The sequence below is a fragment of the Callionymus lyra genome, chromosome 7 (genome assembly GCF_982586985.1).
Source record: "Callionymus lyra chromosome 7, fCalLyr1.hap1.1, whole genome shotgun sequence".
NCBI classification, from domain to species: domain Eukaryota; kingdom Metazoa; phylum Chordata; class Actinopteri; order Syngnathiformes; family Callionymidae; genus Callionymus; species Callionymus lyra.
The window spans coordinates 12,737,831-12,751,130 of record NC_141824.1 but is presented as its reverse complement, the minus strand read 5'-3'; the positions used below and the strand labels follow the sequence as shown (position 1 = coordinate 12,751,130).

The 13,300-nt window shown below is 35.8% G+C and overlaps 2 protein-coding genes across 6 annotated transcripts in view; one reads left to right on the top strand and one right to left on the bottom strand.

Annotated features, from left to right (window-relative positions):
* The window catches only part of usp32 (ubiquitin specific peptidase 32), a 44,872-nt gene extending 40,332 nt beyond the window's left edge, over nt 1-4,540 (top strand). For all 5 annotated transcript variants that reach the window (XM_087795194.1, XM_087795190.1, XM_087795193.1 and 2 more), the window contains exons 33-34: nt 763-855; nt 2,179-4,540. In XM_087795194.1, coding sequence (XP_087651320.1) covers nt 763-855; nt 2,179-2,352 — 267 coding nt within the window. In that variant the 3' untranslated portion in view covers nt 2,353-4,540. The remainder of the gene's footprint in view (nt 1-762; nt 856-2,178) is intronic.
* Nucleotides 4,541-5,425: 885 nt separating this feature from the next.
* Nucleotides 5,426-12,436, bottom strand: bco2b (beta-carotene oxygenase 2b). The gene is made up of 11 exons (XM_087794894.1): nt 12,400-12,436; nt 12,152-12,341; nt 11,164-11,375; nt 10,038-10,153; nt 9,864-9,966; nt 9,664-9,792; nt 8,184-8,344; nt 7,946-8,113; nt 7,741-7,878; nt 6,312-6,605; nt 5,426-5,542 (listed from the first exon to the last, which is right to left on the bottom strand). The coding sequence occupies exons 1-11, from the start codon at nt 12,434-12,436 to the stop codon at nt 5,426-5,428; spliced, it is 1,665 nt and encodes a 554-aa protein (XP_087651020.1).
* Between the last annotated feature and the right edge of the window lie 864 nt (nt 12,437-13,300).

The following is a 13,300-nucleotide window of genomic DNA, read 5'->3' as shown; positions in this document are numbered from 1 at the left end:
AAACACACACACACACAGAAAAACAGATGGATACACACACAGAGACAAACATACATACCAAAAAATTGATGGATGCACACACACAGAAAAACACACAAACACACACACAAACACAACTAGAAACACACACACAGAAAAACAGATGGATACACATACAGAAACACAGATGAATACTCACACAGAAACATAAACACAGGCACAGATACACAAACAGAAACACAGATGAATACTCACACAGAAACATACACACAGGCACAGATACACATACAGAAACACAGATGAATACTCACACAGAAACATAAACACAGGCACAGATACACAAACAGAAACACAGATGAATACTCACACAGAAACATACACACAGGCACAGATACACATACAGAAACACAGATGAATACTCACACAGAAACATAAACACAGGCACAGATACACAAACAGAAACACAGATTGATACACAGAGAAAAACACACAAACACAACTAGAAACACACAGATACACACACAGAAAAACAGATGTATACACACACATAAACATACACACAGGCACAGATACACACACAGAAAAAACAGATGAATACACACACAGAAACATACACACAGGCTCAAATTCACACACAGATACACACACAGAAACACACACACAACAATCATACTAGTCAGTAATGACAAGCATCTTGAGTTCAGCACTTCATACACAAATAAAAAATGGAGTTGTGTGCGTGTTGCTTCCTGTTGTGACGCCATCTTGTTTCTGTCCCCTCAGTGTCACTCGGGCATCATGGGAGGAGGTCATTATGTGACGTACGCCAAGAACCCCAACGACAAGTGGTACTGTTACAACGACAGCAGCTGCAAGGTGAGCCTTCATCGTCTGTGCCTCACTTCCTGTTCCTGCAGAGATTTAAACCAATCACGTCGTTTCACAAATATCTCGATGGTTATTACGTCATGTTTTCGTTTAAGTATGTTTTGCTTGATTCGTTTAACTTGATTTTATTTGTGTTTGTCCATTAGTATTACTTCATTATTCCCTCAGAATTTTTAAATATCAATAAATAACGAAAACAATAATAATTAAAAATAATTATAAATATAACAAATACAATACAAAGTTGTGCAACAAAGTACAGAACCTAGAGATGGGATTTAATTTTAATTAATTATAAGTAATTTAAATTGTATATATATATTTAATATACAGTATATTAGTTTAAAAAAAATATCCACTTTATTGTAGGAGTCTCTTTTTTTATTGTATTTTATGAATCTAGTTTATATCATTCTATTGTATGTTGTCAACACCACAAAAATACCCAGTGTTGTGTTTATGGAAGAACATCACATTATTGTTAATTTAACATTTCAAAGGTATATGTATTTTAGATAAAATGTTGTTTTTAATCATATATCCATTTTTTATATGATTTGATTTAATAATTTCTACGGTAAAATTGGATTTGGTTGTATTTTTATAATAACAACTGGACACACAAACAAAACGCACACAGAAAGACACACACACACACAGAAACATACACACAGAGGTACACCGAAACACACTGGTATAGACACACATGCAGAAAAACACATACATATACACACACGCATATACAAACGCACATTTTCACATACACACATAAATAAACACATACACAGAGAAACACACACAGACTCTCACAGAAACACACGCACAAACGGAAACACACACACACACACACACACAGAAAAACAAAAACATATGAATATTTTCTAAATCAGTGTTTGTTCTTGTTATAAATGTTGATATTTTGATTCCAATGATTTATAAATCCATTTTGTAAATTCAATATTTTCAATCCGTAACCTTTTAAATTCAATATAAAAATGTTGGTATAATAGTGAAGGCGGAAATATTGAATTTTAAATGTTACAAATGAAAGAATATGGATATATTTTATTATATATATTTTTTAAAGCAAACAAATTCAAACTTTTGAACATACTGATTGAAGTCAATTATTTAAAAAAAAAATCTATATATAAATTCAATTTGAATAGTTCGATGCTCAAAAAAATCATTTATTTTATAAAAAGGTCAATGCAATAGTGAAACTTTTCAGAATGTTAAATTCAAGCATGAATATCCTGAAGACACGTGTGTTTCCACGGTCGGTTGACGCCGTCGCGCTTGTGTTCACAGGAAGTTCACTCGCAGGAGATCGACACAGACTCCGCCTACATCCTGTTCTACGAGCAGCAGGGGGTCAACTACTCGCACTTCCTGCCCAGGGTGGACGGCAAGAAGATGGCCGACACCAGTAGCATGGACGAGGACTTCGAGTCGGACTACAGGAAGTACTGCATCCTGCAGTGATCCCGCCCGCCCGCCCGCCCCGAGACCACCAGTGGACCCGGTGCAAGCACTAAGACCCGCGACTGAACCTCTGAGCCCCCCGAGAAGAAAAAGAAAAAAAAAAAACGACTGAAGCGCGAGACGAGCCGAGAGACCTTCAGTCCAGCCAACGAAAACCCGAGTCAGTATTAAGAATATTTATTTCAGGAAGCACTTCCTGGAAGTCCCAGACTCTGACTCGGCCAAAAAAAAAGCTTCCAAACGACGAGCAGAGATTCGTGCAATGTCGACTCGCGAAAGTATCGTCAACTTTTATAGATCATTTTATTGTTTTGTTGTTTTTGTTTTCTACGAGAGAGGAACGATGCCACTTGACACTTCACCGTTTGAACCTTTTCTTTCTTTTTACATTTCTCAGCCGATCGATCGTAGAACAAACCTGGACGATACTAAAAAATCACGTCTACGACTTTATTTTCCAACACGGTGCCACATTATTGAGAAACAAAAAAGTGCTAAAAAACTGTTTACTTCTTTTTCCTGAAGCCAGAAAAAACTAATTCTTAAATGACGCTGGTTCAGCCATTTCACATAAATATTTCTTATTCGTTCATTTATTTTATTTTCGTCATGAAAACGACAACCTTCAATAAGTATAAATATAGTTCGTTGAAAACTGTCACCTGGTCATGTTGCCCTCTGCCGGTGAGACACGGGTACAGCAACAGTGCAGTGTTACGTTGTGGAAACCCAAAACAACTGCGAAAATAACACAAAACATATTTTGACTTAAATAAAATACACATTATTCGTCCTCCAAATGATATTTTCACTACTTAGTTAAATCAAAAATACATCAGTATTGTCTCAAAAATGAAACTTTCACGTTTAACGAAACATAATTTGACAAAAAAAAGTGACTTTTAAAAATGAAAAATATTTACTTTAATTTATCGGTTGAAATCCTTCAATTTATCTTCCAAAAAAAATAAATGTAATTTCTAATACATCATAATTGTCCCAACAATGAATGTGCATATTTAAACAAAACATAATTCAACTGTAAAAATTGAAAAAAAAATCTATATTGTCGGTTAAAATCCTCCAAAATGTAATTTTACGTAAAATAAATCACTATTGCTTCAACATTGAACGTTAAATACTTTGATGTGTAATATATATATATATATATATATATATATATATATATATATAATTGGTGACTTTAAATCCTCTAACTTATCTTTCAAAAAGTAGTTGTACGTCAAATACATCACTGTAATATATAACCAATCCATAATTTGATTTAAAAATAAAATGAGAAAATTATGTAGTATCTGTCCGTTGAAATCCACCAATTGATCTTCCAAAAAAGTATTTCCTTAAAAAAAAATCACTACCAAATTACATTACAAGTAATCGATACAGACTTTGACTCTAAAAAAAACAAAAAAAACAACATGTTTTGTTAGATGGTTTCAAAATGTCTGCACCTGCCAGATTCTTCTTCCTGTCGTGTCCACTGATCCATTTCAAGTCCTGACCCCGGTTGAAAGATGTTCGTCCGACATGTGTTTGACTCCCTTCGTCGTCTCCTTCTTGCAAACGTGCCTCAGCTGAGGAACAATCGTCTGCTCGTTTCTTCTCGGCTTCAAGGACCCGTGAGTCGCTGCGACGGTGACCCGGAGCAGGTTCTGTCACTCGGACTGTAATCACTGTCTTTTTTCTGAGGATCTCTTTGTTTTTAAGGTGCAATATCTGTTCTGGATGTCCCTGGTGTGGAGTGACGAATGGAAAAAAAAAATGTTCCAAAAGTGTTAAAAAAGAGAAACGGACCCTTAATTTAAGACTCCTCACGGGGTCCAGCTGGTTTCACTCTTCGAGGCGGACGTGAATCCGTTGGTCAGTAGCTTCTCCTACTGGGCCGTCCGTCGCTCTTGTAGCTCCTATTTAACCTGGTTATTCTGTCGGCTCGGAAACAAAGATGTGTTAATTTAATTAATTCTTTTTGTAAAAGGTGTTGTTTTTTTTCGAGAGAGAAAGTGACATTGCACTGACGTGTACATATGAACGTGTGTGTGTTTTGTAAATAAGTCGATGAAAGAATATGAATTGTACAAACTACTGTACTTGTAGTTGTATATGGAGTCTGATCCTGTTCTTCTTTAACTGAAACCCAAGCAACACATTAAACTGCAGAGCAAGATGACGAGCAGAACCTTCTTATTCTCCATGTCTTTATTGCGCCGCTCGTCTGGAGGTACCTGGTGGAGGTGGCGTGAAAAAATCACAGGGCCTTGTGTAAATTCGTAGAATCGAAGTTACAAAGGTAACCTGGGTTTCTACTTCATGCCTGCTCAGCCCTCTAGCACAGCTTCACTTATGGCGTTTTGAAACCTCATAGAAAAAAAACGTGAAAAGATTTGTTTTCTTATTTTATTGTGCTTAACGGGCACTTGTAACTGGTCAAAGCAGTAGTAGTTGAAGTTATTGAGGTGCAAGAGACACCTGTTAGGACCAGCAAAAGGTAGCTCCACAGCCATGCTTCTCACACAACGAGTTGCAAATTTTATCACAAACTTAACCAAATCAATCTAAAAGTGTGTGTCACTATGAGGGCTCTTCTTTTATAGGTGAGGGGAGGGATTGGTTTTCTCTATCCAAGGCGATGAACCATCAGAGAGTCTCCTCTAGAGGGCTGAGCACACATGAAGTAGAACAGGCAAGCTTTTATATCTATGCAACTTTATTGAAATACAAACGGTAGAGAGCGTCAATGTTACACAATAGCATAGTTTGCAACAGCAACAGTGGTGCAGCATTGTATATATATATATATATATATTTATACTTTCTTAAGTAACAAGAACAACTTCACATTGATGAAGAAAAAAAAAGAAATACATTCACATCGTCCTCATCGTGGATGATTAAAATATTTGTTGGGGAACAACAAACAAACAAGGCAGTGAAATAATTGAAGTTTTTTTTGGTGCATGTTTATGTTTATACTTCACACCACACACTAAAAGCTGAAGTTCAAACATGCATAAAATCAAAAGGATGAGAAAAACTTCTGAGGTTCCGGGTCCGTCTACACACTGGGGTTGAAGGTTCCGTGGAACCCGTACGGAATATTGACGGGAACAGCGGCTCGACCCAGCTCATCAAACGTGGAGGCATCTAAGACCAGGAGGAATGTACTCTTGTCCTTGAAGAAAGAGAATGAAAAATGATTCAAAATTTTTATTTTTGCCGTTTTTTATGGAAGTATAGCAGAGCCAAACGATCATTGAATGGCTTCATTTATTGTTTGAAATGTTTATATATATATATATTTTTTTTTATGATTTATTCAAAACATTTAATTAAAAGATTTGACTATTTTTAAATGTTTAATTAAAAAAAAAAATGTATAAAAATAATTGGATTTGTTTTTATTGAATCATTGGATACAATAATTTCTTTGTTGATATTTTGAATTTGTTGAAAATGTATTATTTAATGAAAAAAATGAATATTTTCAAAATGAATCAACTTTATTTTTACACATCGAGTTTGATGTGCTATTACCAATAAATCTAAAATAGTTTTTCCAAGTTTAATATCTTAAAATGTGTGGCCTTTTAACTAAATTTAAAAGTTTAGATATAGTAGTGTCACCAGACCAAACCAATAGAGTACCGAGCTTGAAGCTTCAGCCAATCATGTGTCGCGTAGACGATCACATGGCGTCAATCACATGCATCAATTTAAAAAAAATCATCTTTTTTGTTTAAATTTAATTATTAAAACAAAATTCTAACTTTCAATACAGACATTTTTGAATAAAAAAAATCCAATATATATATATATATATAATTATTAAATAATAATTAAATGCTTTAAAATGAACAACATTTCTAAATAAATAGTTATCTAAACATTTGAACCGTGGCACTGACACACTTCCATCCACTCCTCCAGGTTCATAAACCAACCTTCTCCGGAGTGATGACCACTGACAGGATCACGCCGTCGTCCTCCTCGGTGGCGCCCGGAGCGGGAACGAAGATGGGTTCGGACGGGTAGAAACCGGGATGATCCCACACCTTCATCTTCTTCCCCTGCAGGTCCATCTTGATGAGGGTGTCGCCCACCAGGTGTCTGAAGCCGCAGCCGTAGAAGTAGCGATAGGGTCGAGTGTTGACCTTCCCGTAGTTGATCTGCGGGAACTCCAGACCCCCGTACTGGTGGAGGTCTTCTCCGTGGAGGTCCTCGTGGGAGCAGAGGACCTGACGAACACGACGGACGTTTACTTCCATTTACACGTGTTCAAAATCAAGGCCTACAGTTGTACTTGTGTTTAAGATAAGATAAGAAACAGATTATTAATAGACGTCAAAGGTAAAGATTGTAGACGTTACCTCACAATCATCCAGTTTATTTTTGTAATGTTTTAATTTTCTTTCATACAATATGAGGATACAAATTCATTTGTAAACTTAACTTAAATTAGAGTAAAGATAAATTTGATGACGCTTTATACAGAGGGATGTAGATGGAAGTCATTTAGAATATTGAATATTTATTACTGTTTTTTAACATTGAATCCATTTATTTAATCATTTAATTCAATCATTTCTAAATCTAAATCTAAATCTATAATTTCTAAACATAAGTTTTAAACATTTTCTTTTTTTGTAAAAAAAATAAAACAATATTTTAAAAATATAGCATTTTTTATTTTACAGTTTGATATTGTAATTCCAATAATACAAAAATAAACGTTCTAAATTTTATATTTTAAAAAATCCTAGGCTTTTAAACTCAATAAAAAAAATCAATTTTCTTTCATACAATCTGATGATACATTTTAATTTGTAAACTTAACTTAAATTAGAGTTAAGATAAATGTGATGATGCTGCAGACAGAGGGATGTGGCTGGAAGTCATTCAGAATATTGAATATTTATTGAACTGTTTTTTAACATTAAATCCATTTATTTAATCATTTAATTCAATAATTTCTATATAAGTTTTAAACATTTTCTTTATTGTAAAAAATAATAAAACAATATTTTCAAAAGGTTTCACTTTTTATTTTACAGTTTGATATTCTTATTCCAATAATACAAAAATAAACGTTCTAAATTTTATATTTTTTATTTTTTTATATTTTATGTGATCGTCTAGGCATCGCGTGATTGGCTGAGAGCTCGATCGAATCGCTCGGTACTCTATTGATAATGTCTGGTGGAAATATGACACCAACATTTTTAAACTGATTTTTAAAATCGCTACAAATTCAAAAATATTGTATGCAGATAAAAAAAATCTATTTTGAAATGTTAAATTGAACCGTTCAATACTCGCTGATGTACTTCCTTTGACGATACTGTGGACTCGGGGGGCGGAGCTACGTCTCACCTTTTCCTTTCCGATCCTCAGACACGTGGCCGAGCTCCCGGGTCGGGTGTTCAGATTTCGGCCGTACGGCGTCGACTCGTTCACGTCGAGAGGCAACACGAAGCGCCGGGGGAAGTTCCTACACAACGTGTTGTACACCTGAAGAGAGACAAAACAAAAAAAGTTGTGTAACCAGCGTCTAAAACAACACCTGGAAGCTTCTTACTTCGTCCAGAGCTTCTCCGGATTGGCGAAGGTTCTGGATGTGATAGTTGTTGATGGCCTGGCCGTCGTCCGCCGCACACATGTCCACGACCAGCAGGCCGTCCTCCTCGAAGGCGTTGATCTGGTGGAAGGTGGACAGAGGCCTGGCCAGGTACTTGACTTTGCTGACCTGAAGTCAGTAAAATACCCTTTTTTTATTTCCTGAAGTCTCAGAGAAGATGCTGAAGGTTCCTCCTCACCTTTCCCGTGTGCTTGTTGATCAGGTGGAAGACGGTGTCGTCCTTGGGCTCCCAGTAGATGCCGTCGCTGATGCTCTTCCCTCTCAGTTTTCCCGTCGCGATCTTCAACAAGTCCATCTTGATGGGCTGCTCGATGAAGACCACGTAGTTGGCCGACATGGCTGCGAGGAGAGCAAACCTTTAGGTTGGTATGAAGTCATTTCTCATGTTAGTGCTAAATACTAGGCTAATGCTAACACAAATATGCTAACAAAGTGGAATAACTTGAAGTGAACTTTCATAACATAATTGTTAACTTTAGGGCGACAAAAAGTCCTCTTTTACCCGGACATGTCATGTTTATACAGTACTGTCTCGGTGTTATCTTGACCTTTAAAGTATATATTTTATTGAGTATTGTTTTGATTGTTTAAGCTCTTTGTGACCCTGGTCTGGAAAAGCGTTCTATAAATACAAATTACTTACTTACTTACTTTAAATGTCCGGTGATTTGAGTTGTAAAAAATTGTAAAGTAGTGCCACACGCTCTGTTACCCTGAAATCAACCTTGAGAAGGGCTTCTTGATGCTTTGCCGCCCAGCTGACCAATCACAACTGACGACCACTACAGTTTTTACCTTAATTGTTCAATGGCTCAATTTGAAAACAGGCTCTCAGAGGTCGTTTTTCTAAGATTTGTTGAACTAAAAAAAAGCAATATTATAATTTATTTTGTTAAAAATCTTACATAATTATTACAGACCATTAAGTTGTATAATGTTATATACAAATTAATGATAATTTAAATGTAGAATGCTTTAGATAAATGAATATATTGTTTGTAAAAACAAGTTTGTTCTCCGAAAAGGCCTGATTTAGTGTCATTTTCAGGAATAAAGCCTGTGTTTGAATTGAGTTTAAATTGAATTAAAAACTTCACATAAGATCAGGAATATGGTCACCTCAATAATAATGCTAGCAAAAATGTCAGATCATTTCTTTGGGTGTGTAAGAAAAGACATCTTAAATAAAGTATATATAAAATAATTTGCTTGATTTATTTACAAACGACATCCAAATATCTGGGATGTGTTCATGTTTGTGTTGCAATTAAACCTCAGGCCACTAGATGGCAGCAGTCATTATGTCCTCAGCTAAAGAAATACTGAAATCCCGTTCGATCCCAGTGATGACTGAGGACGAGAGGATACAGTCGACTCCAGCAGCTTCTAAAGCTGACGTTTGGACATATTTTGGTTTGAAAACAAATGAAAGCAGTTACGACTTCCTCAAGAATCATGTGGTCTGTAAATTCTGCAACACCAGAGTCAAGTACTCGACAATACTACAAATATATACTTGTTACTACAGTATGACAATTTATCGCGTTGTTGCCCTTGTATCGTGATACGTATCGTATTCTTGCCAACACCTAAGATCTGCGATCTTTCACGCATAGTTTGTAGAAAGGGACTCAGAGGTTCAACGATGCCTTGCTCACCGAAACTGTGGTAGTACGAGACCCTGCTCTTGTGCGTTGATGGGATGCTGCAGAGAACCTTGGCGCCCTCTAGAGTCTCGTTCGCCGAGGTCTTGGTTCCTGGCACGCGGATGATGTTGTAGTGTGAACCTGCAGAGACCAGCGACGATGTAAAGGCAGCTCCAGATCGACCGACCCCTCGTCCCCCATCTTGAGACTACCTTTCATGGAGTAGGAGTTCCCCATGTTGTAGGTGGTCCCGTCGGCCTCGGTGTGAGGGTGAGCGGTGGCCATGTTCACCGCCACAAACTTGGTCCAGTCCACCTACAAGGACACCGTCCGATCCATCAACGAGAACTTTACCGAATGACCGAGCGACATCAACAGAGGCTCACCCTCTCTCTGGTCTCCAGGGTCTCCGGGTCAACTCTGCGCATGCTGTTGGTCTCGGTGCTGACGTAGTAGTCGCCTTTGTACTTCACGAAGCTCACGTTGGCGTTGTCGGTGGGATCTAGAGTCAGAAAAGGAACCTTTAGATGGATTTAAATAAAAATTTAAATTAAATTCTTCTTTTTTTTTAAGCCATAGTTTAACAACGTTTTCACATTTGAACTCTCACTGATATTTAAAAAGATAAATGGTCGCCTGGATATTGTTTCTTAGGGAATGTTATTATTTTTGTTTTCTTAATTAAGAGGTTAGGTCACGTGATCGTTCACACGTCACATGATTGGCTGAAAATTTGATCAAGTAGCTCGGTACTCTGTTGGTTATGTCTGGTCACACAATTGTACTATTTCACATTGAATTTAAAATGCTGCAAATGTAAAACAAAATAAATGTCGATCTTGTTTTTAAAATTTTTGGGAATAAAATTTAAAACTGTATGTATAAAAAATTAATTTATTTAGAAAATAATACAAAATTTGAATTGTATTATTTCAAAATGAATAAATGATTGAAGTAAATGATTGAATAAAAACAATTTAAAGCTTTGTCTATGAATTATTCAAAACGTTAAGCTTAAAAATAACTATATTTCAATTGAAAAGCAAAAAGAAGAGGTTTTTTTTTTTGATAATCGTGATTTTAAGACTAATTTCAACTTCTGACCTTAATATTCTATATCTACCTACGTAACTACAATATGTATCAATATAAATATCACTGTAATGTGTATTTTTCTCAAACACTCAACTAAACTTAAACAAGTTTTCTAATGTGTTACTGTAACGGTCCAAGCACAACAGAAAGTCACTTTAATTGCAGGAAAATCTTGAAAAATCTTGTTGAAAATAAAATTATTTTTAGAAGAAATATTGAATAGGGTTCCTAATATATATATTATATTTTCCATATTGACACCAGGATTTGCTTCTAATTGTTAATAACTGATTAAATAATTCTTAATGTGACTTTAATTCACATGTCAATCCTTTTTATTTAATTTAGTATTTTTACAATATAAACGTAAAAGTCCTTGAAAAGAAAAATCTCAGTTGACAGACACCTGTCACTCACCAGGGAGCTCGAACTTGGACAGGAAGCGCTGGAAGAGGTTCTTGCACGGGTCCGGCATGGTAATGGTGCCGAACTCTGACACCGCGATGCGCTTGTTCTCCTGGTTAGCCTGGTAACTGTCGCTGGACAGGAAGCGACTCTTGTAGGTCACATGACCAGCGGAGATCTTGAACTGGTGCAGGAGAGCCATGCCGTCGAACCAGTGGTTGAACCTGCGACAACGTTATTGATCATAATTCACTTGAATTTTTAATGATCAATAATCATATCATGATCATGGCCTTTTTTGTGTGTTGTTGAAAAAGGAAAATTGTAAAAGACAAAACAAATAATAATAAGTATAGAAGTATATCAGTACTTTTGCAAATTTCAAGTTATATAAATATATTATTTTAATTAAAATTGTGTTGTTTTTTCGAAAAGGTAATTGTGTTTATAACTATTTAATTCAATAACTAGTATATTTTCTAAATAAATGTTCGTTTTTTTATACGTAGAGTTTGATACATGTTTAAAATTAATTATTATTTACTTTCTATATTGAAGAGTTGAATTTGTTTTTTATTGAATAATATAAATCAATCATGTCTATGATGAAAGATTTAAGTTAATTTTTATTAAAAATCTTAAAAAATACTTTTTTTTAAAACATAAAGGCTAAAGAAAAATAATTATAATTTAGAAATATAATTTTTAAATTTTTAATGGATGGAATAGGAATATGAAACTAATAATTAATTTTTCAAAATATTCGAATTATAACATCAAAAACAACCTTATTATAGAAATTATTTATTTCAATTATTCCATGGATATTTTTTTTTTATAAAAAAAAGTTCTGAATCATTGTTTAAAAAACAAACAATTAAATGCTTAAAAATGAAATATTCACATTTAAAAAATAAAACGTTTGTAATGTTAGATATAAATCATTAAAATACTTCTATAAAAGCGAAGAACTCTTCATGACTTTAGGTGCTGGACTCACTTCTGGTTTCCGTACTCAAACTTTCCCGGCCCGTTCCTCAGTAAACTGCCGTCGATCCACTCCGGGATGTTGCCGGAGATGTCGGTGCTGATGGGAACCGGAGTCTCCTCCACCGAACACACCAGCTTCTCGATGCACGGCAGCCCGTGGACGTCCGTGAAGTGCTGCATCTCTTTCTGAGACTTCTTGACTGTTGGAGATCAATGGTCATCAAAAAGTGTTGATAGAAGAAGCAAAGGTCTTCTCACCTGAGGTGGTCCTGCGCTGACGTTTGCTTCGATCCATCTATTCATGTCTGGACTGACTTCCCACGCTTTATACTGGTCTTCCTCAGTGACGCCCCTCCAAGGGCGCAGATAAGTTGGCACCGGCGTAAAGTGATTTCATGCTTGTGTGCAGAAAAACATTGCAACGCAGAGATAAAAAAAGAAAAAAAGTCACTTATTCACAGAGATAACCACCGTGTCACACTCTTGGGTTTCGTTCATTATGTCGCGTAGATTCCTGCATACACACTCGTGATGAGCGACTTTCTTATGAGTGTCTCTTCTTGTCTTTGTGAGGTTTCTAAATCCGGAGCGTTGAAACCGTATTTTCTGGTTTATTTTCAGCTTCCTGATGTCTGAGAGATTAAACTTTCATTCATCCGCCACCGTTTATTTGAACTGGCCTAGTCAAGATACTCTTATACAAATATATTTATATAAAAATAAATGATCGATCTTATCTTATCTTGCCCTAAATCTTAATTTATAAATCGTTTGGAAAAAGCCACATCCAGAGGAAAAGAAAGTCCTTTAAATGGCTGTTTTAAGTAAGTAAGTAAGTCATAGTTATTTGTAAAGAGCCTTCTAGACCAGGGTCGAAAAGCGCTTTAACAATAAAAAAAAATACACAGTTAAAATATATACTTTAAAAGATCAAGACAACATAAGACAAACACAGGAGTCCCAGAAAATCAGGGAAAAGCACAAATGTGTCTTAAGATGTTTCTTGAAGGAGTCAGTAGATCATCAAACACGGAGGGAGATGAAGATCGTTCCAAAGCTTAGGAGCAACAGCCTGGAAGGATTTCTCTCCTCTGGTCCTGAACTGTGTTCAGGAACCATCAGTAGATTCTGATCCACAGACCCGCAGCCTGTGAAGAGT

Excerpts from the sequence above, each read along its gene's own strand:
- bco2b (XM_087794894.1), bottom strand. The coding sequence starts at position 12,436 with ATGGATCGAAGCAAACGTCAGCGCAGGACCACCTCAG. Across the intron at positions 8,345-9,663 it reads CTCGTACTACCACAGTTTCG|CCATGTCGGCCAACTACGTG; the intron begins GTGAGCAAGGCA and ends CTCTCCTCGCAG. Across the intron at positions 7,879-7,945 it reads CCGGAGAAGCTCTGGACGAA|GTGTACAACACGTTGTGTAG; the intron begins GTAAGAAGCTTC and ends GTCTCTCTTCAG.